The sequence below is a fragment of the Coregonus clupeaformis genome, chromosome 37 (assembly GCF_020615455.1).
Source record: "Coregonus clupeaformis isolate EN_2021a chromosome 37, ASM2061545v1, whole genome shotgun sequence".
Lineage (NCBI taxonomy): Eukaryota > Metazoa > Chordata > Actinopteri > Salmoniformes > Salmonidae > Coregonus > Coregonus clupeaformis.
The window spans coordinates 5,188,632-5,216,626 of record NC_059228.1 but is presented as its reverse complement, the minus strand read 5'-3'; the positions used below and the strand labels follow the sequence as shown (position 1 = coordinate 5,216,626).

Genomic DNA, 27,995 nt, shown 5'->3' with positions numbered 1-27,995 from the left:
GCAGAACTCGTTTCTATTGGCCGCTGATGCTATCCTATCAGAAACATACTACAGTACAAAGTACTATAACAGTAATACATTTGAGAAAGTAGCAAATCTTTAATTACAGTAGTTTGCACAATGCTCAGAAATGTTGTTTCTATATAAACAGACCTAAAAGTGCTTCGTAACATATACAAACATCCTGCTCATTGTCTGGCACAAAATGTTATCATAGCAGAATCACATTTCAGTCAATATAATTCATTAGAAGAATATATCTATATTAAAATAAAAAGACTAAAAAGAACCTCACAATGACATTGTAGATAACACAATGAAATGATAATAAACGTTATGTTGAATACCTACCCTATTTGATTTATCATATATACATTATTCAGGTGATACTAGTAGGGTTAGTCCCATTTTCCATATCGAAATCATCTAAAATATAAAAATACCAGTGATGTTCTTTATGGTACATTCAAACCAAATACTGGTTGAAAACATACAGTAGCGTTATATACATACAGTGAATCCATTAGATATCATGGGAAATGTTGAGTTTATGTAGATTCCTTTTTGCCCTGCATCACTCCTGAGAGGAACTCTGTGTATTCCTCAGTGTGTGTGTGTGTACTGCAGACATTAAGAATTTGTCCTTTAATTCCTGACACACGGCATGGAAATATGTGGTACATGTGTGGCGCATATGGCGTCTCCAGAAAACAGTTATTCTGTCCATTACGTGAGTGTGAGATCGCTCCTCCGTTTTAGTCCATCAATGAGGGAACGTACCACTTCCTTATTGAAATACACCATGTGATTGTATTTAGTCCTGGTTGGAATGTTCCATGTGGTAGCTTTAGGTAGGGGTGGCAGAGTCCTGGTAGTGACAATCATTTGATTTCTATGAGGGTGACAGAGTTCTGTTTGGCATGTTCCATGATCCTCTGTCAGGGAGTTGTGGCAGAATCATGGTTGTAGTCCCTGAGAGCAGTAACAGTCCTGGCCAGTCCTCTTTCCCCCAACTCAGTAGGGTTTGACTTGGGCTCGGGGGATGGTGTTCATGGCTATGTGGTTGCTGTGGGGAGAGAGATGAGACAAGACAAAAAGAGATTGTATATCATTCCCATACCACCTTTATTGCAACAACATTTCGATCAGTCATAGTGTCCTGGGCCCGTATTCACAAAGAGTCTCAAAGTAGGAGTGCTGACAAAGGATCAGTTTAGCCTTTTATATCGTATTGAATAAAAAGATAAGATGATATGATATGGGGGGAGATATGGGGCCCGCCCAGTACCTAAGTACAATCATTGGATGTACAGTTGAAGTCGGAAGTTTACATACACCTTAGCCAAATACATTTAAACTCAGTTTTTCACAATTCCTGACATTTAATCCTAGTAAATATTCCCTGTCTTAGGTCAGTTAGGATCACCACTTTATTTTAAGAATGTGAAATGTCAGAATAATAGTAGAGAGAATTATTTATTTCAGCTTTTATTTATTTCATCACATTAGGAAAGACATACACTCAATTAGTATTTGGTAGCATTGCCTTTAAATTGTTTAACTTGGGTCAAACATTTCGGGTAGCCTTCCACAAGCTTCCCACAATAAGTTTAATGAATTTTGGCCCATTCCTCCTGACAGAGCTGGTGTAACTGAGTCAGGTTTGTAGGCCTCCTTGCTCGCACACGCTTTTTCAGTTCTGCCCACAAATTTTCTATAGGATTGAGGTCAGGGCTTTGTGATGGCCACTCCAATAACTTGACTTTGTTGTCCTTAAGCCATTTTGCCACAACTTTGGAAGTATGCTTGGGGTCATTGTCCATTTGGAAGACCCATTTGCGACCAAGCTTTAACTTCCTGACTGATGTCTTGAGATGTTGCTTCAATATATCCACATAATTTTCCTTCCTCATGATGCCATCTATTTTGTGAAGTGCACCAGTCCCTCCTGCAGCAAAGCACCCCCACAGCATGATGCTGCCACCCCCGTGCTTCACGGTTGGGATGGTGTTCTTCGGCTTGCAAGCAACCCCCCTTTTCCACCAAACATAACGATGGTCATTATGGCCAAACAGTTCTATTTTTGTTTCATCAGACCAGAGGACATTTCTCCAAAATGTACAATCTTTGTCCCCATGTGATGAGATGTGCTTGTGTGTGGTTACTCACAGCCTTGACTATCTGTGAAGTGTTAGTGTTGAGGAAGTCTTGAGCTGTTCCCACTTTACTCAACACATCTCCTAATGTGCGCTAAACCGTAGTCTGGCTTTTTTATGGCGGTTTTGGAGCAGTGGCTTCTTCCTTGCTGAGCAGCCTTTCAGGTTATGTCGATATAGGACACGTTTTACTGTGGATATAGATACTTTTGTAGCTGTTTCCTCCAGCATCTTCACAAGGTCCTTTGCTGTTGTTCTGGGATTGATTTGCACTTTTCGCACCAAAGTACGTTCATCTCTAGGAGACAGAACGCATCTCCTTCCTGAGCGGTATGATGGCTGCGTGGTCCCATGGTGTTTATACTTGCGTACTATTGTTTGTACAGATGAACGTGGTACCTTTAGGCGTTTGGAAATTACTCCCAAGGTCTACAATTTTGTTTCTGAGGTCTTGTCTGATTTCATCTGATTTTCCCATGATGTCAAGCAAAGAGGCACTGGGTTTGAAGGTAGGCCTTGAAATACATCCACAGGTACACCTCCAATTGACTCAAATTATGTCAATTAGCCTATCAGAAGCTTCTAAAGCCATGACATAATTTTCTGGAATTTTCCAAGTTGTTTAAAGGCACAGTCAACCTACCGTATGTAAACTTCTGACCCACTGGAATTGTGATACAGTGAATTATAAGTGAAATAATCTGTCTGTAAACAATTGTTGAAAAAATTACTTGTGTCATGCACAAATTGTCCTAACCGACTTGCCAAAACTATAGTTTGTTAACAAGAAATTTGTGGAGTGGTTGAAAAACGAGTTTTAATGACTTCAACCTAAGTGTATGTAAACTTCTGACTTCAACTGTATGTGTGTAAATATTTGTGTACATATGTTAGCTACTCACTCATAGACATCACTATGCTTCATCCTCCTGTAGAATTTGGCCAGATTGATGGAGAAGATGATGCTGGGGACAAAGAAGATCATACACCAGCCCAGACTGAACCAGAATGCATTCTGGACAAACACACACACACACACACACACACATTTAGGTTAATAAACAATGTTAAATTAGCACAGTGAATCATTTTCTCTCTGTGTGTGTAATAGTTTTCTCACCAGAGATTGCACCATGTTTGAGCAGACTATAACCTCAGCTGAGTCCACAGCTTTTGCCACTGGGCCACAGAGACCAACCTGTTGAGTGATCTACATACACACACACAGAAGAGTGTCAATCAATCAAATGTATCAATCAAATGTATTTTATAAAGCCCTTTTCATATCAGAAGTTGTCACAAAGTGCTTTACAGATACCCAGCCTAAAACCCAGGCTGTGTGTCAACACAAGATGATCAACCACAACCCCACATTATTACACATATGGCTGAGGCTAAACCACACACGCAAACATAGGAACCTACAATGAAACCAGACACACACACTCGGTAGTGTAATGCAGTGATACAGTAATAGTAGTACACTAAGTGAACCCACTGTGAGGTTAGCCCAGTCAGCATACGCCATGAAGTACCCCATCTGACAGTCCAGGAACTCCTTACTCTCCTGAGACCGAGAGAGAGAGAGACAAGTGTAAGCCATGAGATTCAGTGGAGCTTTGCAGCAGAGAATCAGGTGGAATTTCCTGTAACTATGTGAAGTGGGCCGTGTGTGAGTAATGGCTGTGGTGCTACAGGCTAAGGCAGACCGAGAGCTGTGTTTGTCACACTCATCAGAACTCATCTCTCCCTCTTCACTGTACAGAACACTAGAAGTCATGAACCAGATGAAATGGTTTATCTTTCTAGAAAAGAAACCCAGTGCGGTAAATGTGGAATATGAAGTCATTATGATGTCATTTTCTGGTTGTAAAGTATTTTCCGTGATGAGATGTGCTTGTGTGTGGTTACTCACAGCCTTGACTATCTGTGAAGTGTTAGTGTTGAGGAAGTCTTGAGCTGTTCCCACTTTACTCAACACATCTCCTAATGTGCGCTAAAGGAGAGAGAGAGGGAGAAAGAGAAGGATGAGCAGGCATTGCACAGCTACATTATGACATAGTTTAATGAAAGAACACTTGCTGCTCATGCTTTCTGAACATTCTGCAGTATACTTACATTGATATGTGATGCTATGACACTAAGGGCATCTATGGTGGAGTTCAACTGAGTCTGAAACACAAAAGACAGACAGTATATATACAACATGACTCTGCTCTGAATAATGACCTCTTAAGAATTGATAAACTAGTCATAGATAGTCCAGATAGCTGTATATTTATTACAACCAAACGCATGGGACATTTTGCTGAAGTTGTCCAGAGCAGAAAGCGACAGCACCAGGCTGGTCAGACATACCAGTTGTGGGATGATGGTAGTGTTCATGTATAACTGGATCTCTCTCAGGACTGTAGTCTCCTGGGTCAGCTCTAATTGAATACCTCGATCAGGCTGGAGGGAGACGGTGGGACATGCTTCACATTACTGCCTTTCTACAAATGTCCATATGCACAGTGCACACTGATGATCACAGTCTCCGATGATGATAGAGAAGAGACTGAGTGTGCTCAAAGGGAGGGAATATATTTGGAACAATGTTACATGTTTTATTACTCACTTGAATAGCAGCAAGTTTGTCTAACCTGTCTGCTGTTTCATTCAGATTAATGCTGGCAATATTGTTGATCTAAAAACAGATATAGAAACAGTTATGGTATGTGATATGATATGATATATACTCAAATTCAATACAAACTATAAGAGACCAAAGGTCACACAGATGTACACACACACACACTTTGTACCTGCTGTCTGACAGAGCTGAAGTCGACATCATGGGCTATGGCAGAGAAGCTGTGTAGCTGTTTGCGTATCTCATGGGTGAGCAGGGTGATGGTAGACAGTTTGATCTCATTACTGTCAAAGTGCTGCTGAATCTCTTCTGTGTACTGGGAGGGGAGAGGTAGAGCGAATTAGAAGGACTAGAGGAAACATTGTCCCAGGAGAGCAGTTGGTTTAAAATATGGACTTTACACCAATTTGGAAGTGGAAACATAAGACGATTAATTTGGGAACTAACTACCCATGTAAAGTGATTCCCAGTGATTATCAATAGACAGTGTATGGTGATAGAAAAAGTTAAACCCATATGTGATAGAGTAGAAAACATATATGATAGAGTAGAAACAATAGAATCGTACTTTGGACACGTTGAGCAAATCATTGAGGTCTATGAGCTCATACAGATGGAGTGTTGTCCATAGAGGCCTGTTCTGTTCACATTCACTACAAACACACAACAATACATCATTACATTGCACAATAGCCGAACAAAAACAAAATTACATTTAGCAGACGCTCTTATCCAGAGTGATTTATAATAACCATTTAGATAACCAGAAAGCAGATCTTTAATTTGCATAACCCTTTATAATGTTTCTACATACTTGTATACTTCAGTAAGAGTCAGGTTGCTCTTCAGGCCCAGTGTCTTTCCTAAATTGAAGCCATGTATCAGGCCCGCAGTGTCAGCAAACTGGGGAGGGGGGAGACACACAATCAATCAGTGAGTCAATTAATGAATTGTGTGTGTGCATGTATGAGAGTGTGTGTTGGTGTGTGTTTGTGTACCTGTAGTAGCTGTCCACTGCGCCAGGGCTGGCACACCAGTGTGTAGACATTCCCTCCCAGTATAAATAGTAGTAACACCACCAGCATGAGGAGCCAGGAAAACAGGAAACTTATCCCTGCACCCCTACACACACAAATACGTTGAGATCACTATTTTACTAGATTACGTATTGTTAAGGGCACAAGCGTCACTTACGCCCATCCTCATATATACACACACACACACACAATGACAGTACTTACGCCATGAGGAAGGTTCCTCCACAGTCTGCGGTGCTGGATCGTTCTGTTGGGACGTCTTTAGGGCTCAGTCCCACCGGACCCAAAAACAGACCCAGGAGGTTACACACTACAACCAGGAGAACTACACAGCTCAGGATAATACCTACAGCCCACCTAGAGAGAAAAAAACAGAGGATCTTTATCTTATCTGTTCAGTCCTGTCAGTGTGTACAGTCGTGGTCAAAAGTTTTGAGAATGACACAAGTATTGGTCTTCACAAAGTTCGCTGCTTCAGTGTTATGAGATATTTTTGTCAGATGTTACTATGGTATACTGAAGTATAATTACAAGCATTCCATAAGTGTCAAAGGCTTTTATTGACAATTACATTAAGTTTATGCAAAGAGTCAATATTTGCAGTGTTGACCCTTCTTTTTCAAGACCTCTGCAATCCTCATTGGCATGCTTTCAAATAACTTCTGGGCCACATCCTGACTGATGGCAGCCCATTCTTGCATAATCAATGCTTGGAGTTTGTCAGAATTTGTGGGTTTTTGTTTGTCCACCCGCCTCTTAAGGATCGACCACAAGTTCTCAATGGGATTAAGGTCTGGGGAGTTTCCTGGCCATGGACCCAAAATGTCGATGTTTTGTTCCCCGAGCCACTTAGTTATCACTTTTGCCTTATGGCAAGGTGCTCCATCATGCTGGAAAAGGCATTGGTCGTCACCAAACTGTTCTTGGATGGTTGGGAGAAGTTGCTCTCGGAGGATGTGTTGGTACCTTTCTTTATTCATGGCTGTGTTCTTAGGCAAAAATGTGAGTGAGCCCACTCCCTTGGCTGAGAAGCAACCCCACACATGAATGGTCTCAGGATGCTTTGCTGTTGGCATGACACAGGACTGATGGTAGCGCTCACCTTGTCTTCTCCGGACAAGGTGTTTTCCGGATGCCCCAAACAATCGGAAAGAGGATTCATCAGAGAAAATGACTTTACCCCAGTCCTCAGCAGTCCAATCCTTGTACCTTTTGCAGAATATCAGTCTGTCCCTGATGTTTTTCCTGGAGAGAAGTGGCTTCTTTGCTGCCCTGCTTGACACCAGGCCATCCTCCAAAAGTATTTGCCTCACTGTGCGTGCATATGCACTCACACCTGCCTGCTGCCATTCCTGAGCAAGTTCTGCACTGGTGGTGCTCCGATCCCGCAGCTGAATCAAATTTAGGAGACGGTCCCGGCGCTTGCTGGACTTTCTTGGGCGCCCTGACGCCTTCTTCACAACAATTGAACCTCTCTCCTTGAAGTTCTTGATGATCCGATAAATGGTTGATTTAGGTGCAATCTTACTAGCAGCAATATCCTTGCCTGTGAAGCCCTTTTTTGTGCAAAGCAATGATGACGGCACGTGTTTCCTTGCAGGTAACCATGGTTAACAGAGGAAGAACAATGATTTCAAGCAGCACCCTCCTTTAAAGCTTCCAGTCTGTTATTATAACTCAATCAGCATGACAGAGTGATCTCCAGCCTTGTCCTCGTCAACACTCTCACCTGTGTTAACGAGAGAATCACTGACATGATGGCAGCTGGTCCTTTTGTGGCAGGGCTGAAATGCAGTGGAAATGTTTTTGGGGGATTAAGTTCATTTTCATGGCAAAGAGGGACTTTGCAATTAATTGCAATTCATCCGATCACTCTTCATGACATTCTGGAGTATATGCAAATTGCCATCATCAAAACTGAGGCAACAGACTTTTGTGAAAATTAGTATTTGTGCCATTCTCAAAACTTTTGACCACGACTGTATGTGTGTGTGTGTGTATGTTCATTACCTGATCATCTCTACCCTCTCTGCCTGTGGTGAGTACATGCTGATGTATCTCTGAGCCTCTCCCAGTGTGTCTGAGATGTTGCTGAGGGTAGAGACAGGGATGTTTCCCTTCACCTCAAAGATCTGTCTCTTGATGTCTTCAAGCTGCTGCATCACATCTGAGGGAGAAGGATGAATATACCTCTAGACACTGATCCAAGGTCAGTTTTAAAGGTATTTAGTTAAGATGTGGCTATAAGGCAAGTAAACATACAGAGTCTTGTTAGTGTGGGTGTGTATAATGACCTATACAAGTTAGAAGTTTAACTGAATCAAATGTATTTATAAAGCCATTTCTATATCAGTAGATGCCACAAAGTGGTTATACAGAAACCCATCCTAAAACCCCAAACAGCAAGCAATGCAGAAGCACGGTGGCTCTGAAAATCTCCCTAGAAAGGCAGGAATCTAGGAAGAAACCTAGAGAGGGGTGTTCAGTCCTCTTCTGGCTGTGCCGGGTGGAGATTATAAGAGTACATGGCCATTAAGGCCAGATCGTACTTCAAGATGTTGAAACGTTCATAGATGACCAGCAGGGTGAAATAATAATCACAGTGGTTGTAGAGGGTCCTAGTCCTATAACAGTTAGTAGTGACATTGAAGGTGAATACTCACTCTGTACCACGTCCTTGGTGTCGTTGGTCACTTTTTGGGGAATACTGGCAAAGAAGTCTTCTCCCTGACACACACAGTCAGAAACGTCCTCAGTAACACTCCTAGGAGTTTCATGCATGGATCTCAATGTTCCCCTCAGAACAGCACCATGCATACTACTGTATCATGTCAGTAACACTTCACTAATCCATTGCGACTGGGTGTAAACCTCAGGGCTTTATGTATTTTTCTCTCTCTCTCGCTCCCCTCTCTCTCTCTCCCTCTCGCTCGCTCTTTCTCACACAAACACACTCACTCCCTTTCATCCAGAGGTTATCTTAACCTTACATTGATTATGAATCGGAGTTACATTAACTGTGGTCACTGACCTGACCTATTTCTACTCATAACCATGTTTTCCACAACGGCATACAGTACGCAATACTGACACAGCAAGAAAGGGGCCGTTGTGTATGATTACTTTGCATGACATCCACAAAACACTTCATTTGGATATTGAACATTTATTGCATATAAAATCACTAGTTAATTGATAGTCTTAGCATCCATAGACCATCTATATGGAACTATCGAAATACATAGTCTTCAAAAATGTGTCTATTTAGTTACCTCTTTCACTTTAGAGTTGAGATCAGCCTTGGTGACGTTATCGACAGCCGACTGCAGCTCACTCAGACTGGGGATCTATGGAACACACACACACACACACTTTAGGTTGCAAACAGCTCATAATCTTCAATGACTTCTCTGCAGTAAATGTCATTCTTATGCTTTGGCAGCAGGGGGCAGCAAAGCCAGAACTATCAACTATGCTGACAAACTCACATTTTTACTAGGCTATGTATTGCCAGCCTTATGCTTGTTATCAAAGTAGAACAGTGATAGGGGTGAATGAAATACTGCATTGTCTATGATAGAATAAACTAATCTAAAAACAACATTTATATGATTACAAAGGACACCATTCTCCACAATCATATCAGAGTAACATACACCATGGTCTCTTATTCAATGTCCTTTTTTTGGCTGTTTGTTCTACCTCCTCCTGATTTGTTCTTAATAAGTAACTATTCAGGCCTTTTGTTGGACAGAAATGTCTGGTTTTGTGTGTGTGCGTTTGAGCATGCATTATGAGCTGTAATTTTCCCGAAACCACTTCATTTGTGGTAGCCTGTTTGAGAGGGGGGAGGAGAGGAAAGGAGAGGAGAGAGTGTGTCAGTGGGAGTAGGAGGAGGAGGAAGAAGAAAGGACTAGTCAGGTCAGCTAACACTTTGAAACCTGACATCACAAGACAACACCATGAGCCATTTCCACACAACTAATTTCCCTGTGTCATAGTGATCTCGTTAACCCAGTAATGTGTTCCTTCTGTTGCAAGGCAATTTCCTCAAAACACAGTCCACCACCACACACCACACACTGTCCAAAATCACACACACACACACACACACACACACACACGTTATCAGGAACACACAAGAAAGCCAAGTGTTTCTGTACAGCTCGATTGTGTTTAACAAAAGGCCTGAATCCTTCCTTATCGAGGACAAACCAGTAGGATGAAAAGACACAGAGGATAACTGGGGTGGAATTGCCATTCAATAGTGGAAAGAGGAGAGGGGAGGAGCGAAGAATGAATGGAGGCGGCGACGCGAAACAAAGTTGTACTCACAGTGACAGTGTCAAATGTTAGTTTCTGTAGCTCTGACTGATCGGCAGAGCACTCAGCACAGTTAGGGTTTCTCAGTGTGCTGTTGATGCGGTCTCTGACAGAGCTAACGTTAGCCTGGACCACAGCCACATCAGACTGGAAGTGGGTTAGAGTAGAGTCTAACCTCACCAGCAGGATACTGGTACTGTTCACCACTAGATACAAATACAACATACACACATATTAAAATGTCAGTAGACTTTAAAAAGCGCTTTATTAAACAAGTCATGTAGAGAATTAAAAATGCAACTATATCAGTAGAGGAATATACACACAATCACTACACACACAAGCGCGCGCGCACACACACAGAAACACTAGTTAGAATATCAGAAGAGGAATACACACACAAACACACACACACACAGGATGGAGTTGTACCATTGGCCATATCGCTGACAGACTGCAGGGCAAGGTTCAGGGGGCCCTCTAGACTTCTCTGGATCTCCCTGCCCAGCAGAGGACCTATATCTAGGAGAGAGAGAGAAGGTAGAGATATATGTAATTGTTGACCGGTGTTTCCCAAATGGTGGGTGGCAGCTAGTCTCTCCTGGGTCAAAACGACGATTGGCATAACAATTGTTTCAGTGTGCTTGTCCTTTGCAGAACTTGTGATGCATTATGTGACTAGAAGCTCAGGTACTCACTATTGAGGCTTCTGGTGACTTCATCCACTGTCTTATTACTCTCTATCAGCACACTGTCAATTTGCTGAGGCGAGACAGAAGACAGATATTTAGACACAGGGGAGACGACACAAACATGAGGAGACTCCCTCAAACACATTATAGCACACAGACTGAGAGTATGTACTGAAACTTCAAAGCCACTACCAACAGCCAAAGTACATTATTTACCTGTTCTAACAACACAACCCTGCCCTACCATTACCTTATCGTTCTCTCTCCATCCTCTCTCTTTCTCCCTCTACCCCCCTTCTTCCTCTCTCCCTCTCGTCCTCTCTCCTTCTCCCCAGTCTCGCCCCCTATATATCCTCTCTGCCCTTTTCCACCTTTCTCCCTCCCTTTCTTCCCTCGGCGTCCCTCTCCCTCTGTTGTACCAGATAAAAGTGTTGACAGTGCAAGCTTGACAGCCAGTTAATCACTAAGGTGAATGGGAGACTAATGGTGTGACAGAGGGTCAAAGATCATCCCCCAAGACATGCTAACCTCTCACCATTGCCAATAACAGGGGAGGTTAGCATGTTTTGGGGGTATGATGTTTGACCCACTGTAATTTTCTCACTCATCATTATTCACGATTCGTTTAGGATTGTCCGTAATCATGGTAGCATCCACATTAATGTAAAAGTGTTTAGAAACATATTATATTCTTCTTTACAATAAAAGTGACTCCAAAATAACACAATACAATATTTACCATTGATTTCTAATGGGCACTAAATAATCTGAAACACAACCAAAATTAACTGCAAATGCATCCGACAAGCTTGTAGAGTCACGCTTAATGTAGTCATTGCGTCCTAGGAATATAGGGCCAAATTCTAAACTTTTGACTACTTTATTTCTAATAATCTTTAGGGGTGTCAATAAATTTCACCCCTACCTTTTTGAGAAAATTAAATATTACTTGTTAAACAAAATCTCTTTCTCTGAGCAATTGTATTAGTTTAAAATAATATAATTTCCCCAAAAAATGTAGCATACCAAGGGCTGCTGAGGGGAGGACAACTCATAATAATGGGTGGAATGGAGTGAATGGAATGGTATCAACCACATGTAAAACATGTTTGATGTGTTCGATACCATTCCATTGATTCCGTTCCAGCCATTACTATGAGCCCGTCCTCCCTAATTAAGGTGCCACCAGCTGCCTGTTGCACATACTCTATAGCTCAGTATTTCAATTATTTATTTTATAGTAATTATTGCTAATCTTTATCAAGGGTGTCAATTTCAGACCCCACTGTATATCTATAAAACTGTCTGTATTGACACGTCTATGATGTTTTAGAAACTAAACTGGTCTTCCTTCTTCCTTTCTCCTTTATCATTTAGGTTTTCTACTCCCTTCTGAAAATAACAGGGAAGTCCTCACACACACACACACACCTGTGGGACAGCTGTGAGGTAGGTTTGGAGGTTGTCCAGTGTTTTGTTGACTTCTATAGAGCTGTCCTCGACACTAACTTTCAAAAACTGGTTGCTGAAGAACATGCAGATGTTCCCTGAACTACACACACATGCACACATACATGGACACACACACGCACACAAAAGTTAGTTCGTTTTCATTGTTTCACTTCATATCAAAAATGCTTGTTTTGTCTTATCCAAATGCTTAAATATGCGCACACACTTACAGTATGACTAGCGTGGTGAGTAGTGTAGCCCAGTAGTATCCTCTCCTGTGACAGTGGACAGCTTTAGTCTGTCTCTGGTACATGCGTCCTCCACAGTGTCCACAGCAGCGACAGCAGGCCAGGCAGAACCCAACCAGGGGCATCAGGATAATGTATACAATCCCTATAGCAGCACACACTAGGAATCCAACTTCATAGAGAAGGACCTGAGGAGATTCACACACAGTTAACACGCAGAGACACACACACACATTAACAGAAACACCAGGATATACAGGATTATAAACAGAGTGTAAATAATAAGAAGAAGAAGTTAGCTGATTCAACATTGGTGAAGAGAAAGATGGTGACACTTTGCTCTAATATATTAACATTGCACATTACTGTGTAGTATTAGTGTACTTTACACTGTCATCTACTACCAATGCAATACTACAAACACTTATAACTGAATTACCAGAAATATTAATTTCAAGACCAATCTTCTATCTATAACAATGAAGAGTCATTGTTGTTCGATGTGACGTCACACTCTGTCAAATATCACTGGACAATAGATCGACTGTAATGTGGACAGGAAGCATACATCTGTTCTCACCTCTTTAATGGTCGTTTTGTCATCGTATATATTACCATTTCCCTCCAATAAATTAACCAGCAAATCTAAGAGAGAGGGATGGAGAGGGAGAGAGAGAAAGAAAGAAATTGGTTATTTTTGTGTGCATTTTTTATTTTTATTTTTTTACCTGTAACCACCCCCCTCCCCCCAAGTTATTTATTTTTTAAACAACAACAAAAATAAAGCACCCTACCCCGAGTTGGATTAGCAAAACAGACAAAAAGCTGGTCACAAATGCGGTCCTTGGTCCTATCCATATACTGCTAGTGAGTAAAGCATGCACCGGACACAGGCCATGCAACCTCTGTTGTTCACTGGAAGCAAACAGAGGAGGTGAGACAGGGAACAGCTCGAAAGCAAGGGACCTGTAAGACATAGGTTTAACCTTGGGAGCAAAAGCTGCATTTGGACATAACATCACTTTGGAGTCGCCAGGCACGAACTCCAAACAGGAAGGGGTGTATTAAATCTCCAACGCGCATGTCCGACACCAAGGCCATAAGCAGGACAGTCTTGTAGGACAGACCCTCCTGACAGACCCTCCTGACAGACACTCTCCACGGTGGCCTGAATCAGGTCCAGCGGAGGAACGTATAGAGCAGGGTCCGAGGCCACTGATACGCCAAAGCATCTGTTCCCAACGGAGCGCCCAGATCCCTCATTGAGAAGAACAGATGACAATGCACATTTTCATGCAATGCCTAAAGATCTAGATCTACGTCTGCCCTGCCGAACCGGATCCATATCTGGGCAACCACCAAGGGGTGCAGTCTCCACTCCGTAGATAGGACCCCCCTGGAAAGTAGATCTGCACCCATGTTGAGAGATCCGGGAAGATACGTCGCCCTGAATGACAGGAAATGTGCACTGCTCCATACGAGCAAATAATAGGCCAGGTTTAGGAGAGAGAGAGACCACGTCCCCCCCTGCCAGTTGATGTACGCCACCGCCATCCTGTTGTCGGACCTTACCAACACATTCTGGCCCTCCAACATTTGAAGGAAATGCCTCAGTGCTAGCAAAACAGTCAGTAGCTCTAGGTAATTGATATGCAGCGCCCTTTGCGCTGTTGACCAAATCCCTCTTTCCGAGTAGCCCACACAAAGCGCTCCTCATCCCAGTAAGGATGCATCTGTCGTGATCAACATGCGGCACACTACCCAGCCCATGAGAACCGCTTGCAACAGCAAACACAGGTCCCTCCAAGGAGTCAACTCCCTTATGCATGACAGTTATACCTCGAGCAATCAATGGCAGTGGCGAGATATGTCCAGACGCGTAGCAATCACTCAGCGCTGAAACAGACGCCTCAACAGAAGTCCCAGAGGTACCACAGCTTTCATAGAGGCCACCAGACCCAATAACCGCAGGCACAAGCGAAAAGGCACAGAGTGCCCCAGCTGAAACCGTGCCAGACAGAGCCGGAATGCGACCCTCCTTTGTTGGGACAATAAACGCATGATTCAGAACCGAGTCCAGAATGAGATCCAGACACTGAAAGCACTGAGCCGGAGTCAAACAACTTTTCTTGTGATTCACTATGTACCCCAGAGACTTAATATGGGAAACCAGAGTGGCAGTGTGGAGCTCCACATGTTCCCTCGACTCCGCTACGACCAGCCAATCATCCAGATAGGCCAATACTCTGATCCACTGGCACCGCACCAGTGCCAAAGTCGCCTCCACCACCATAGAAAAGGTGCGGGCAATAGGGAGAGCCCGAAAGGCAGGACCAGAAACTCGTACGCCACACCCTCGAAATGAAACCTCTCGAAATGAAACCTTTCTGTTGGGAGGATGTATAGCCACATGAAAATACCCATCCCTCAGATCTATGTACGTAAACCAATCGCTGGGACCCACCGACTGTAATAGCCAGCGAAGTGTTAGCATTTTGAACTTGCAAACCTTGAGGTGCTTGTTTTAAAACACGCAAGTCCAGGATGGGACTCAACGTTCCATCGCTCTTGGGAACTGAGACGGGGACCACCCAAATAGCCTGCTTTTGAAGCAGAGAAGAAATCTCCTCTCTCAAGACAGGCGCTAGGACTTCAGGGATCATTGACATAATGACGCTACGAAAAGGAGGACGCACAGCGAACTGCAGACTGTACCCCCTTGTCACCGTCCTCATCACCCATGGTGAAACTGCGCATGCCAGCCACTGGATGGAGCACGCTGCCAGTCTCCCATACATTGTCTCCTGAAGGGGCAGAGCACCACCCTGAGAACTGGGATTCTATTTTTTGTCATGCTTGTTTTCATATCCACTACTTGAAAACCGTGTGTCTGAACATGGGGAAGGAACTGTTTATTATTCCCACAACTGGACGGTACCGCACTCTTAATACCCCTGAACACCGAGGAACCTTTTGTAGAAACAATGTGCTTTCGTGGTACTGCCGTTCTGATACCCGGCCCACACCGGGTTCGTGGACTTCGCAAACCAGTAACTTGCCCCCATTGACCGAGCCACTTGGGAGCACTGTTGCCCTTGTTGGTGAAACTGGCTCATCCAAATACATCTGCCTGTCCACGTCAGGAATCCGGGACAACGTCAACCAGAGGTAGCGGTGAGCCACCACCGTCACCCCCATACTTCTCCCCACAGCCAGGATAGTACAGCAGGACAGACGCAGTACATAATCAACAGTAGCACCGAAACTGGCTTCCCCAGCTCTGAAACTGGCTTATTCAGCTCCTGCAGCAAATCGATATAATATTTCTGCAGCATTGTGACCACATTCAACGACCGGGCTACCACACCCTCAGTGTGGTACACTTTTGTCCAGCTGATCCGCCGAGAACCAGCACTATGTATTCGGAAGCATCGTGCCAGGATTAACCCTCTTGTTAGCCTCTGGAGCTAAGTAACTCGCCAGCTTTCCATCCATCAGCTCCGTCTCCTCCATACCCTCTACGTTCATGAACTCGCCATAACCTGGTAGCACCAGCCTGGCTGAATGAGGGGAATCCCAGGTCGCCTTTAGCTCATCGGCTAAATCTTTAAATGGGGGTAAGCGGCATTTCACCGCTGCAGGGACAGGAGGTAAATACCTTCCCCCAACCTGGAGGAACCCTGCTGTGGGGAAGAAGACGGCCAATCCATCCACAGGTGATCTGCCGCCCTACAACACAGCTCTATCAAAGGCGCATTAGCCACCAACGGTCCACTCTCCCCCGTCAAATCCAAAGCCAGGGCTTTAGGCTGCCCCGGACTGATGTCATCTGATTCACACTCTGAAAATCCTCCAGAGCTATCAGGGATAGTAAATCATCCCCGGAATCTAGGAATTTAGGAAATGTATGCGAGCCCCGGTGTTATAGCCAGGAAGACTGGGCTTCCGAGGGCGGGCTCAGCATCCATTGGCACGTTTGACGTGATTTCAGTTTTCTTCAGGTGAATATGATTGATCGTTGACTCCCCATAGTATGACATACCAAGTGACTGACTGAAAGGGAACATTTTCAGTTCGTATTGGCATTCCCTCTCTCTTTTCTATACACTCAAGCACAACACAATCAGTCATCATTCAACCCACAATGATTGGATATCAGTACAAAAAAACATATTCAACATATAAACATCTTCTGGCTTGTTCATGTGAGAGGATCAGAGTTCACACTTTCACAGGCTGTATGAAGATCGGGTGTCACATTTCACATCAACCCTCTGAACTCTCTCATTCTCATTCCCTCCCTCTCTTTGTTCGTTCCTCCCTCTCTCTCTCCTCCGTTCCTCCCTCCCTCACCCTCTCTTCCTCTCTCTCTCCAGTCTCTGACAACAGTGAGATAGGAAATCAAACCCACTGTATGTTCTTTAGAACCTAAGTTAAGGATCAGGAAACCATGGGTAACCACACCAGGGTTGTAAGGCCTGAGCCAACCACACATTAAGAACGGTTCCTCCTCCATTGTCTTGTCTAAACCTGGTAGTTATGGTTATTGTTCATCACCACCGGCTGGCATTCTGAAGGGAAACTTGAGAGGAGCTATATCATTGTCTAGGTGGGAAGGAGGAATGTCTTATTTTTCACATTCTCTCTCTATTTCTGCATTTCTCCCTCCCTCTTTCTGTCTCTCTCTCACACAGAGCCATTCACAGTCTAGTGAATGCTGACGGACTAGGTAAGTTGCATTGAATTGTGAAAACTGTTACAGAGTAACAGGGCGTGGTGTAAACCACATTTTTAAGAGTGTTTTTCTTCACTGTTTCACAAATGTGTGTTGGTGACTACCACACATGTTGAATAAATCAACTACAGAAGAGCTGTGTCACCATCACTTGTCTCTGTATGTGTTTCGATGATAAAACCTAAATAATAAAATGTACAATAAATCTAAAGAAATAAAGCTTAGAACAGGCTACTGTCACCATGTTCAACGAGTGAGAGAGAGCGAGAGAGGGAGATACTGAGAGAGAGAAAGACAGTGAGAGAGAGGGATTGAGGAGAGAGTGAGAGAGAAACACAGAGAGGGAGAGTGTCTTCGGATAGGATTCGAACAGAGAGTGGATCAGTCAGTATTTACAGTTGGATTCAGAAAAGTCATGTTCTTAAAAGTTTAAATAACTGCTCATTGCCTGGCACATAATAACAGACAAATATTAATGTTCTCAACAAACATAAAACCAAAACATGAGCAAAAAATGGTTGAAATACTAAGTTACAACAATACCTCCAACCCTGATTGGATAGAAGCCATGATCAAAGAGACTATCACAATCCAATCCGTGCATAGCAACCTGCTTAGCAACATGAGAGCTCTCTGATCTAAGACGAGTTTCACCTGGTGGCTGATTAACTTGGGGTGTGTGTGTGTGTACCTGAGGGACCTTCACTGTTGTTTGTCAAACAGAATCAATCCTGGCTCTAACAAGGAAGCAATAGATAAACTGAGCCAGCTCTGAACTCATAAAGAAATCTACAGACGGTAACAAAGGAGATGAAGCAATCAGATTCTGTCAGTGAGACAACTACAGTGGAGTATTGTCCACAGGTCTACAGTTTTGCTCTACTGTGTGGTTTCTGGTTTAATCATAAGTGTATGAGTCACTCACTACTTCAAAATAAAAGGAAACACACCATCCACAAATACTTTTATCTGACTACAGTAGTTAACCATTGACAGCCTGACCCACAACACACTAAAGGCATTCCCATTAACGTACTGATTAGCTAACCTCGTCAGCAGTTTCTATGGTTAAAGAGCGCTGGTTAGCTCTAATGCTTAACCTATCACATCACTATAGGCACACATGCTTAAATCTTTGGGGACGGTTAGGAGTAGAGCAAACAACGCATTTCCAGATGGAAACTAATCTCAGTTAACCTAGAAATAAAATATTGTGTAACGTTATAGTTCTATACCAATTTCCCAAATTTGCAAATTGGTGGAAGCCCAGGTATTTGTATGGGATTTACATAGTGGCTACACACACCTGGCTAGGTCAGTATGAGGTCAGTATGATAAAAAGACTGCTGTAGAAAAGGAGCGCTGTCAGACTAGGCTATGTCCAAAATGGCACAATATTCCCTTCACAGTGCACTTATTTTGTTTTTGACTATGGCACCCTGTTCCCTTTGTATACTGTAGTACACGACATTTGACCAGACAAATTCAGCCCCAGACTGACCTTTGGGGAAGGGGTTGGGCTGGACGGTGTGGAGGAAGGACTGGACCACAGCGGACATGAAGCCTGTGTCTGCTCCTGGGATTGACTGGTACTGGGGCTGGCTCAGGTTCGAGGGAGGGACTCCCGTAGGACAGGAGGCAGGGGGAGGCTGGGCCAAGCTGGAACCCAGGAACAGTGCACCGATCCAGGCCAACACAGGGCCGACGCAGCCCCCCAACCTCCAAACTCTCCTACATGCTCCCATCACTGCAGCTGGAGACAGGGCCGGAGGATGTGCTAGGGTAAGGCTGGATAAATTAGTGTGGCGCAATCAACTTATGACACAATCTCTGTATTGCTGGGCCTGCAAATGCACAGAGCAGAGAGAGATTGGGGTGGGAGTGGAAAAACACAAGGAGACAGAGGAGAGAGCCAAGAAAAACACAGAAGTAAAAAGATTGTTGTGAAAGAGTGCAGGCACTGGAAAGGAAACACATACACATATTGCCTAGTAAAGTATTGTATAGCAATTGTAAGAAATCCTGCCTTGAGGGAAACCATAAATGTGATGACAAGTGAAGGGTTATCAACTTCTGATAAATGTGTTCTTCTTCTGTTCATGTGTAAAGCACTTCCCTATTGATCTATAAACATTCGGCACAGCAACATTCTAGAGACCATATGTCTGTCTTAGTCTCTAACCATAATATATGCAATTTTTAGAGATATCTATTATTTTGAAAGCTAGAAAGTGAAAAAAGTATTTAATATATTGTATAGATCAATAAAAACAAAGAAGGCTATTAAAATACCAATCGCTTTTTACTAGTATAATGTTAGTCCCTCATGTTTGTGTCATTGGTGTTACCGCCTTGAAAATCACTCATTACAAAGATAAACAAAGACCTTGAGCATTCCCTCCAGTGGCAAACTGTTATCGGGGGAAGGGTCTATTTTAAAGAAAATCTTTGCTAATCACACCCTTTTAGTATGTCATAAATTTGAGGATTCCATTGATAATTTGGTGTCTAAATCCAAAGTCTCACTTGATGTTACTCAATTTAAATGAAGGGAAATTATTACATTGTGAGCAAAATGTTTAATCATATCACCTAAGTAAATTATTTTCAAAGGGTTAATGACCTTAGATTTGAGCATCTGTGAGCTCCATTTAAGAAAATCCTCAATAACCTCCAATTTCTCATTGGTGTTTCAATCATTGGTGTTACTACTCCAACTGGTGGCACAATGTTATCATAATGGTACAAATTATTCACTGTCATTAACCCCTTACACTCGTGGAAATTGGCCAATATGGATAGGGCCAAATTGAAATGTTTCTAACAGAGGAACTATAAAAAGTATATGCATGACCATGGTAGCAATTGAAAGAGAAAACTTTGGAGATTATGGGGAAATTATCAGACCAAAGGTGAGGACACAACAGTTCACCTGACAAGACTGAATCCAAACATTACACTGTTGATTTGATGTGGATTTTACATTTATTGTACTTTTCACAGAATTGGTCAATAATGAAATCTAAAAATACTCTGGAAACATTCAGTAACATCATAATAATAATATTCATTGACATTTTGGAGAAGAAACGAAGGGTTTGAGTGACAGGTTTAACTGGTGTCTCCAAGTGGCCACACACCTCCAAACTGTGCACAGTTCTTAAGTAATTTCAATGTACTTTTCAGGTGCTTATTTTTTTTTAGCTCTCCTAGCTTTGACATTGAGGAACTGAAGCAAGCACATTTGTAGTTTTTTGTTTGGAAAACAGCCCTGCGTTCCCACCATCACACAATTATTGTTGTTGTTTACGCAATCCCAAAACATTCCATTATAAATCGCGATCTGGGTCAGGTTGGCATCATTTGAAAGCTTATTCTATTGCCAACATGGCTAGCTAAGTTATAAAATACGATCTTAGGCTTTCAAAAGGCACTTCAGACAAACAGATTGTAAATTTGGTGCACATAGAATGGAGTTTTGAGTGCATTCAAGTGCGTGTTCTGAGACTAATTTTCTTCACAATACGACAAACATAGGCTCATTCTTTTCAGGACAACCCAGGGTATAACGCATGTCATCCTTGTATCTGTGGATCAAACATAGCAATCCAAAACATTGATACTGTAAATGACATGTTTTCAAATATGGAAATGTAAAATGCAAATTTTCACTCATGGGTGTGTGGTTTGCTTGTATGACATCAAAGTAGTATTTATTTTAATCCTCAACGTCTCATCTTTCAGAACACAGACTCCTCTCATTTACATCATTTCCCTCATTCAGACAACAACAAATGTGCAAATGTGCAAAAGTAGCCCAATTAGCGGTAGGGATGGGGGCATCTTCTTGCCGCGCTCGGTGCTCAAGTTTTTAACTGTTGTTTGTCAAATCTCATACAGCGCTGTGAAGCAGAGAACCTTAGCTCCGACATCATGTATAGCATGTTACTGTACAGCCACTGCGTTCCAATTTAGTAGCTTAACAATGACAAAATCTGCAATTTTCAACCCGTATACGGGATGACAGGGGGTGTGAGTGGAAAGAGCTACGTTGCCATATTAGTTTATTTAGAATGGGAAGATGTACCCAAATACAGTTTTTTTATTATTTCCAAAATGCCATGACCAAATGCCACCGCAATTCAAGAACGACCCAGACGCTTTTATCCAAAGCGATTTACAGTAATGCGTGCATACATTTAACTTACGGTTGGTCCCGGGAATCGAAACCACAATTTTGGTGTTGCAAGCGCCATGCTTTACCAACTGAGCTACCACTGATAAGGTTATCAACATCTTTAAAGACTTGAGTTTTGATCAATCAACCACCAACACATAATAAATTACTTGAATCTTGCAATTTCACATGTCCTCTTCCTATATCAATCAAGAAAACACATAAAAACCCTGAGAAAGATCCCGAGACAGATCACCAAAAACATTAAAAACTTTCCATAACGCAAAACCACACACACACAACACACTGTATTCTGACCGGAGTCAGAAAATCGGTAATGTTTGTAGAAAAACAAAGACTATTAACACTCACTACTACGTAAGAGGTCATCATACACAACTACAGTGGCTTGCGAAAGTATTCACCCCTCTTGGCATTTTTCCTATTTTGTTGCCTTACAACCTGGAATTAAAATGGATTTTTTGGGGGGTTTGTTTCATTTGATTCATTTAAGATTTACTTTGAGTGTCCCATGTGAATTTCCACGACAATTGGGTATGACGCTACAAGCTTGGCACACCTGTATTTGGGGAGTTTCTCCCATTCTCCTCTGCAGATCCTCTCAAGCTCTGTCAGGTTGGATGGGGAGCGTCGCTGCACAGCTATTTTCACGTCTCTCCAGAGATGTTCGACCGGGTTCAGGTCCGGGCTCTGGCTGGGCCACTCAAGGACATTCAGATACTTGTCCCGAAGCCACTCCTGTGTTGTCTTGGCTATGTGCTTACGGTCGTTGTCCTGTTGGAAGGTGAACCTTCGCCCCAGTCTGAGGATCTGAGCACTCTGGAGCAGGTTTTCGTCAAGGATCTCTCTGTACTTTGCTCCGTTCATATTTCCCTCAATCCAGACTAGTCTCCCAGTCCCTGCCGCTGAAAAACATCCCCACAGCATGATGCTGCCACCACCACGCTTCACCGTAGGGATGGTGCCAGGTTTCCTCCAGATGTGACGTTTGCATTCAGGCCAAAGAGTTCAATCTTGGTCTCATCAGACCAGAGAATCTTATTTCTCATGGTCTGAGAGTCTTTAGGTGCCAGTTGGCAAACTCCAAGCGGGCTGTCATGTGCCTTTTACTGAGGATTGGCTTCCGTCTGGCCACTCTACCATAAAGGCCTGATTGGTGGAGTGCTGTAGAGATGGTTGTCCTTCTGGAAGTTTCTCCCATCTCCACAGAGGAACTCTGGAGCTCTGTCAGAGTGGCCATCGGGTTCTTGGTCACCTCCCTGATCAAGGCCCTTCTCCCCCAATTGCTCAGTTTGGCTGGGCAGCCAGCTCTAGGAAGAGTCTTGGTGGTTCCAAACTTCTTCCATTTAAGAATGATGGCGGCCACTGTGTTCTTGGGGACCTTCAATGCTGCAGACATTTTTTGGTACCCTTCCCCAGATCTGTGCCTCGACACAATCCTGTCTCGGAGCTCTACGGACAATTCCTTCGACCTCATGGCTTGGTTTTTGCTCTGACATGCACTGTCAACTGTGGGACCTTATATAGACAGGTGTGTGCCTTTCCAAATCATGTCCAATCAATTGAATTTACCACAGGTGGACTCCAATCACGTTGTAGAAACTTCTCAAGATTGATCAATGGAAACAGGATGCACCTGAGCTCAATTTCGAGTCTCATAGCAAAGGGTCTAAATACTTAGGTATTTCTGTTTCTTATTTTAAGAAATGTGCAAACATTTCTAAAAACCTGTTTTCGCTTTGTCATTATGGGGTATTGTATGTAGTCTGATGAGGAAAATGTTTTATTTAAGTAATTTTAGAATAAGGCTGTAACGTAACAAAATATGGAAAAAGTCAATGGGTCTGAATACTTTCCGAATGCACTGTACATATCTACCTCCATCACTCCAGTATCCCTGCACATTGTAGATATGGTATCGGAACTGACCCTGTATATAGTATGCTTATTTACTTATGTATTGTGCTCTTCATACTTCTTATTTCTCATGTTTTTTCCAGTATTACATTGTTATTGATTATTGCATTGTTGGGTTTATAATATTTAAGAAAGGTATTTCACTGTGCTTGTGCATTTGACACAAAAAAACTTGAAACTTGATCTTGGTCCTTCTTACAAAGAAGACTGTGTGACTGAACATACCGGTATTCTGTTTGTAAAGTAAAGAGAAAAGCTTTTACTGGGTTTACATAAGCTCAAACACAGTATTGAGAACCTACAGGGAGGAGGGAGGGAGGAGGTCAGTGACCTGGCAGTGTGGTTTCAGAGCAACAACCTCTCCCTCAACGTTAGTAAGACCAAGGAGCTGATCGTGGACTACAGGAAAGGGGGGGGGGGACGACGACAAGTACGCCCCCATCCACATTGACGGGGCTGCAGTGGAGCAGGTCCAAATCACTAAAGACTTAAAATGGTCCAAACACGCAAACAGTCGTGAATAAGGCACGAAAGAGCCTCTTCCCCTCAGGAGGTTGAAAAAGTTTGGCATGGGCCCTCAAATCCTGAAAAAGTTATACAGCTGTACCATTGAGAGCATCTTGCCTGGCTGTATCACTGCCTGGTATGGCAATAGCACCGCCCTCAATCGCATGGCGCTACAGAGGGTGGTGCAGACAGCCTAGTATATCACTGGGGCCGAGCTCCCTGCCATCCAGGACCTCTATATCAGGCGGTGTAGAAGGAAGGCCCGGAAAATTGTTAAAGACTCCAACCACCTAAGCCATAGACTATTCTCTCTACTTCCGCACTGCAAGCGGTACCGGTACATCAAGTCTGACACTAACAGGCTCTTGAACAGCTTCAATCCCCAAGCAATAAGACTGATAAATAGCTAACAAAATAGCTACACGGATTATCGGAGTTAACCATGTATCTGTTATTGACCTTATTTTTGCACTGTGCACACTCACAGTGCCCTACACACACTCACTCCATCATCTTCTCACTCACACATAATATGCACATACATTTATACTGACTCTACACACACGCACGCACAGCCACTCACATACAAGCTGCTGCTACTCTGTTTATCTTATATCTTGTTGCCTAGTCACCTTACCCATATACATATCTACCTCCATCACTCCAGTATCCCTGCACATTGTAAATATGGTATTGGAATTGACCCTGTACATAGTATGCTTATTTATTTACTTACTTATTGTGTTCTTCACATTTCTTCTTATTTTTTGTGTTTTTTCTAGTATTACATTGTTATTGATTATTGCATTGTTGGGTTTTGAGTTTGCAAGAAAGGCATTTCACAGTACTTGTGCATGTGACAACCATACATTGATGCATTGAAACTTGATCTTGGTCCTACTTACTAAGAAGAGTGTGTGACTGAACATACCAGTATTCTGTTTGTAAAGTAAAGAGAATAGCTTTTACTGGGTTTGCATAAGCTCAAACACAGTATTGCAATGTCAATGTTTGTCCAACAAGTTTCAGTACATTATATTTCTTTATACAATGTGGTGGGTCTAATCCTGAATGCTGATTGGTTAAAACCGCATTCCAGCCAGTGTCGATTCCACAAGTTACCACCGCCTAAATCTATGACGTTAAAATGCCTATTTACTCTGTTCCATCTGACTGCGCAATCCACTGTCTCGTCAGCCCAGCCAGGAAATGTATAAACTTGATCTCCACTATTAAAAGCATCTAGACATTCTCACATTTTTTTTAGACTAACATTTAGTTTTCAATAGCGGAGATTTGTATAAACCTTGCTGTCTGTCTCTCCGACATTTGCAACATTGTTTCAATATTCCAATTCGATCTCCAGTCTTCCCATAGTAATGAACGTGTTGGGAGGCGGGACGAGACAGACAGACAGGCAGCGTTTCTCAGCCAGTCGAAAACATGAATCAGCTGGCATCCTTTTTATGGATATATACAAAGAAATGTCAATTGAAAAAAGGTCAAACGAAACGAAGTGCAGCTAGTTTGCAGTCTTTCCAGCTTCAGTTTGAAGTGATTGTGTTAGCAGTGTTGTTGGCTAGCTCCTCTGATCAACAGTGACGAGAGAGCACATTTTCTATGCCAGGCGAAATCGCGCCTCATTAGCTCATTGTTATGGATGTATCCAAATAAATGTCACTGGAAAACAGCTTAAACAAATTGCTACTGTTGTTATTCTAGCTGCACTGTTTGGCGTGACTATAAGTTAGCCGTAGTTTGCTAGCTAGCAAGGGATAAGAATGTTGCCAGCCATTATGGCAATGGAACATTTAGAATGAACGACTGGGTATTTTTGTTCCATAGACACAGAACAAAAAGACTGAACGACTGGGTCGCCTCTCTGACAACCGAACCGATAGAACGAACGACCAGCCGGATTGGGTAGCAACCCTAGATTTGTGTCGGGATGTCACGGATTCAGCCGAGGCTGCTCCTCCTCCTTGCTCGGGCAGGCTTCGGCGTTCGTCGTCACCGGAGTACTAGCTGCTACTGATCTATGTTTCTGTGTTCTACTTGTCTTGTCTTTATTGTTCACACCTGGTTCCCATTAGTTATTGATTACTTCCCTATTTAACCCTCTGGCTCCCACTGTATGTTGTGCGTGTTTGTTCTTGTTTGGTTGTCATCTGGTGAGCGGGTTTGTTTCCTCCCTGCGTGGAGGTTGTTATTTACGCTACGAGTAAAGTACGTTTTTGATTAGCTCTGTGTCCTGCGCCTGACTTCGTCCTACCGCATCACACTGACACGGGCCTATATCTTGTGGATGGATGATATAGTATTAATAAATTCATCAAAATAACGTTAATGAAAATATGTCAATCATTATTTGAATATGTTGGTAACCCGTTGTATAAAAGTGATAATGCCCTCAGAGCCGGTGTTTGGAGGATATATTGGCACGGTTTGCCAGCCCTCGACTTCGTCTCAGGCCTAACAACACCCGTGGCAATATATCATGCAAACACCGGCTTCTCGGGCATTATCACTTAATTACTCAATAGTAGAACAACAGAATGAGAGAAAAAAGATACAGTGGCTTGCGAAAGTATTCACCCCCCCTTGGCATTTTTCCTATTTTGTTGCCTTACAACCTGGAATTTAAATTGATTTTTGGGGGGGTTGTATCAAGGATCTCTTGAAACAAGTTATTTTTTCATTTCACTTCACCAATTTGGACTATTTTGTGTATGTCCATTGCATGAAATTCAAATAAAAATCCATTTAAATTACAGGTTGTAATGCAACAAAATAGGAAAAACGCCAAGGGGGATGGATACTTTTGCAAGGCACTGTAGAGAGAAAGTGAGCGAGAACACAGATAGGGAGAGAGAGTAAGAAATAAAGAATAAAAGAAAGAGTTCTGTTGAGAGTAGAGCAGAGAGAGAGCAGGATGCCAGGCTCCTTTGTACACTACACACACAGTCCTATTGGAACACAGACAGAACACACATGCAACCAGTACTGGATTCCAACGCTCTCCAACTACTGCTGCTTCAGCTGTATAGAACTACTCCATAGCTCTTCTAAAGAAAAGTGGCTTAATCAATTACAACAGCGGACTTGTACATCATGTACAGCTACCTCAACACTTTTAACTACTGATATTGCCTCTGGGTGTTTACCTCAGTATCTCTGGGAGCTAACTGCAGAGCTGTTAGCCTACTTTCCATGTCCCTGTATGAGGCTCTGGGAGTGTGTAGAGGAGTAGGGGGGACAGATAACAGGAGAGTGAGAGGACAGGAAAGAAGAGGAAAGAAAGTAGAGTGTGTTGGAGACTAGAGAGTGAGTGTGATATCGGAGAGAGGAAGGGACCGAAAACAGGACTTTACCTGTTGTTCCTTCAGTCGAGTCAGGAAAGAGGTAAACCAGCAGAGCTGGAGCGTGAAGAATATGGTCCAGGTGAGTGGGTGAGTTTGAGTGTGTGTGTCTGCTTCCTGGACTACAGGTGTGTCTCCAATCTGCAAAGCACAGGTGAGTGAGTGTGTCCGGTCTCTGCCCTGGTCTCTCCACTAGTGTGTGTTTGTATGCGTGTGTCCAGTGTGAGGGAGTATGTATTAGTCCCTTCCTTGATAAATCTGATAGGGTCTCCTACTGCTGCGGTGAAAGTCAAGTTGACTGCCTCTCTCCCTGCCTGACTGTGAAATACTGGCACTGAGAATAGAGGGAGGGAAGAAGGGATTGGAGGAGGGAGAAAGGGAGGGTCTTAAATGGACGAGAGAGAGAGAGAGAGAGAGAGAGAGAGATACGTGAGAAGGAGGAGGGAGGGTGGGAACAAAATAAATACTTTGAGGAGTGGTTGGTCGCTTAGCAGTGAAAGGCTACTATACAGAAGGGATTTTCCTCATCTTGGATCAAACCCATGTGGTCAATAGAACATTGCCAGGAAATGTCAACGACAGTCCCACAAAGTTCAAACACAGTCTGTTTGAAAATGTGAACGTTACTCAGTCATCACTTCATTTACCGGACATAGAAAAAGAAAAGTATATTGTAATGTTTGGAGAGAGCTGGCCACATTAATTCCGACATTGTTTACAGTGGAACCTAATGACTCTC

The 27,995-nt window shown here is 43.0% G+C and overlaps 1 protein-coding gene across 2 annotated transcripts; it reads right to left on the bottom strand.

Moving 5' to 3' along the window:
* Nucleotides 1-75: 75 nt before the first annotated feature.
* Nucleotides 76-27,590, bottom strand: LOC121553332 (prominin-1-A). 2 transcript variants are annotated; one of them, XM_041866364.2, is made up of 24 exons: nt 27,269-27,590; nt 18,777-19,052; nt 13,121-13,185; nt 12,523-12,728; nt 12,272-12,392; nt 10,847-10,910; nt 10,581-10,670; nt 10,161-10,354; nt 9,098-9,172; nt 8,489-8,552; nt 7,836-7,992; nt 6,030-6,182; nt 5,787-5,910; nt 5,603-5,691; nt 5,357-5,441; nt 4,961-5,104; nt 4,774-4,842; nt 4,515-4,607; nt 4,275-4,328; nt 4,072-4,152; nt 3,655-3,723; nt 3,277-3,366; nt 3,059-3,171; nt 76-1,066 (listed from the first exon to the last, which is right to left on the bottom strand). In XM_041866364.2, exons 2-24 carry the CDS (start codon nt 19,018-19,020, stop codon nt 1,015-1,017), a joined length of 2,496 nt encoding a protein of 831 aa, XP_041722298.1. In that variant the 5' UTR covers nt 19,021-19,052; nt 27,269-27,590; the 3' UTR covers nt 76-1,014. The 2 variants fall into 2 exon arrangements, with proteins under 2 accessions (XP_041722298.1, XP_041722299.1); XM_041866365.2 differs by having other exon boundaries at nt 18,777-19,028.
* Nucleotides 27,591-27,995: the final 405 nt, after the last annotated feature.

Coding starts and splice junctions, on each gene's coding strand:
- LOC121553332 (XM_041866364.2), bottom strand. CDS start 19,020: ATGGGAGCATGTAGGAGAGTTTGGAGGTTGGGGGGCTGCGTCGGCCCT. Junction 12,393..12,522: donor CTCACCACGCTAGTCATACT/GTAAGTGTGTGC, acceptor ATGTGTGTGTAG/TTCAGGGAACATCTGCATGT. Junction 4,153..4,274: donor TCATAGCATCACATATCAAT/GTAAGTATACTG, acceptor TCTCTCCTTTAG/CGCACATTAGGAGATGTGTT.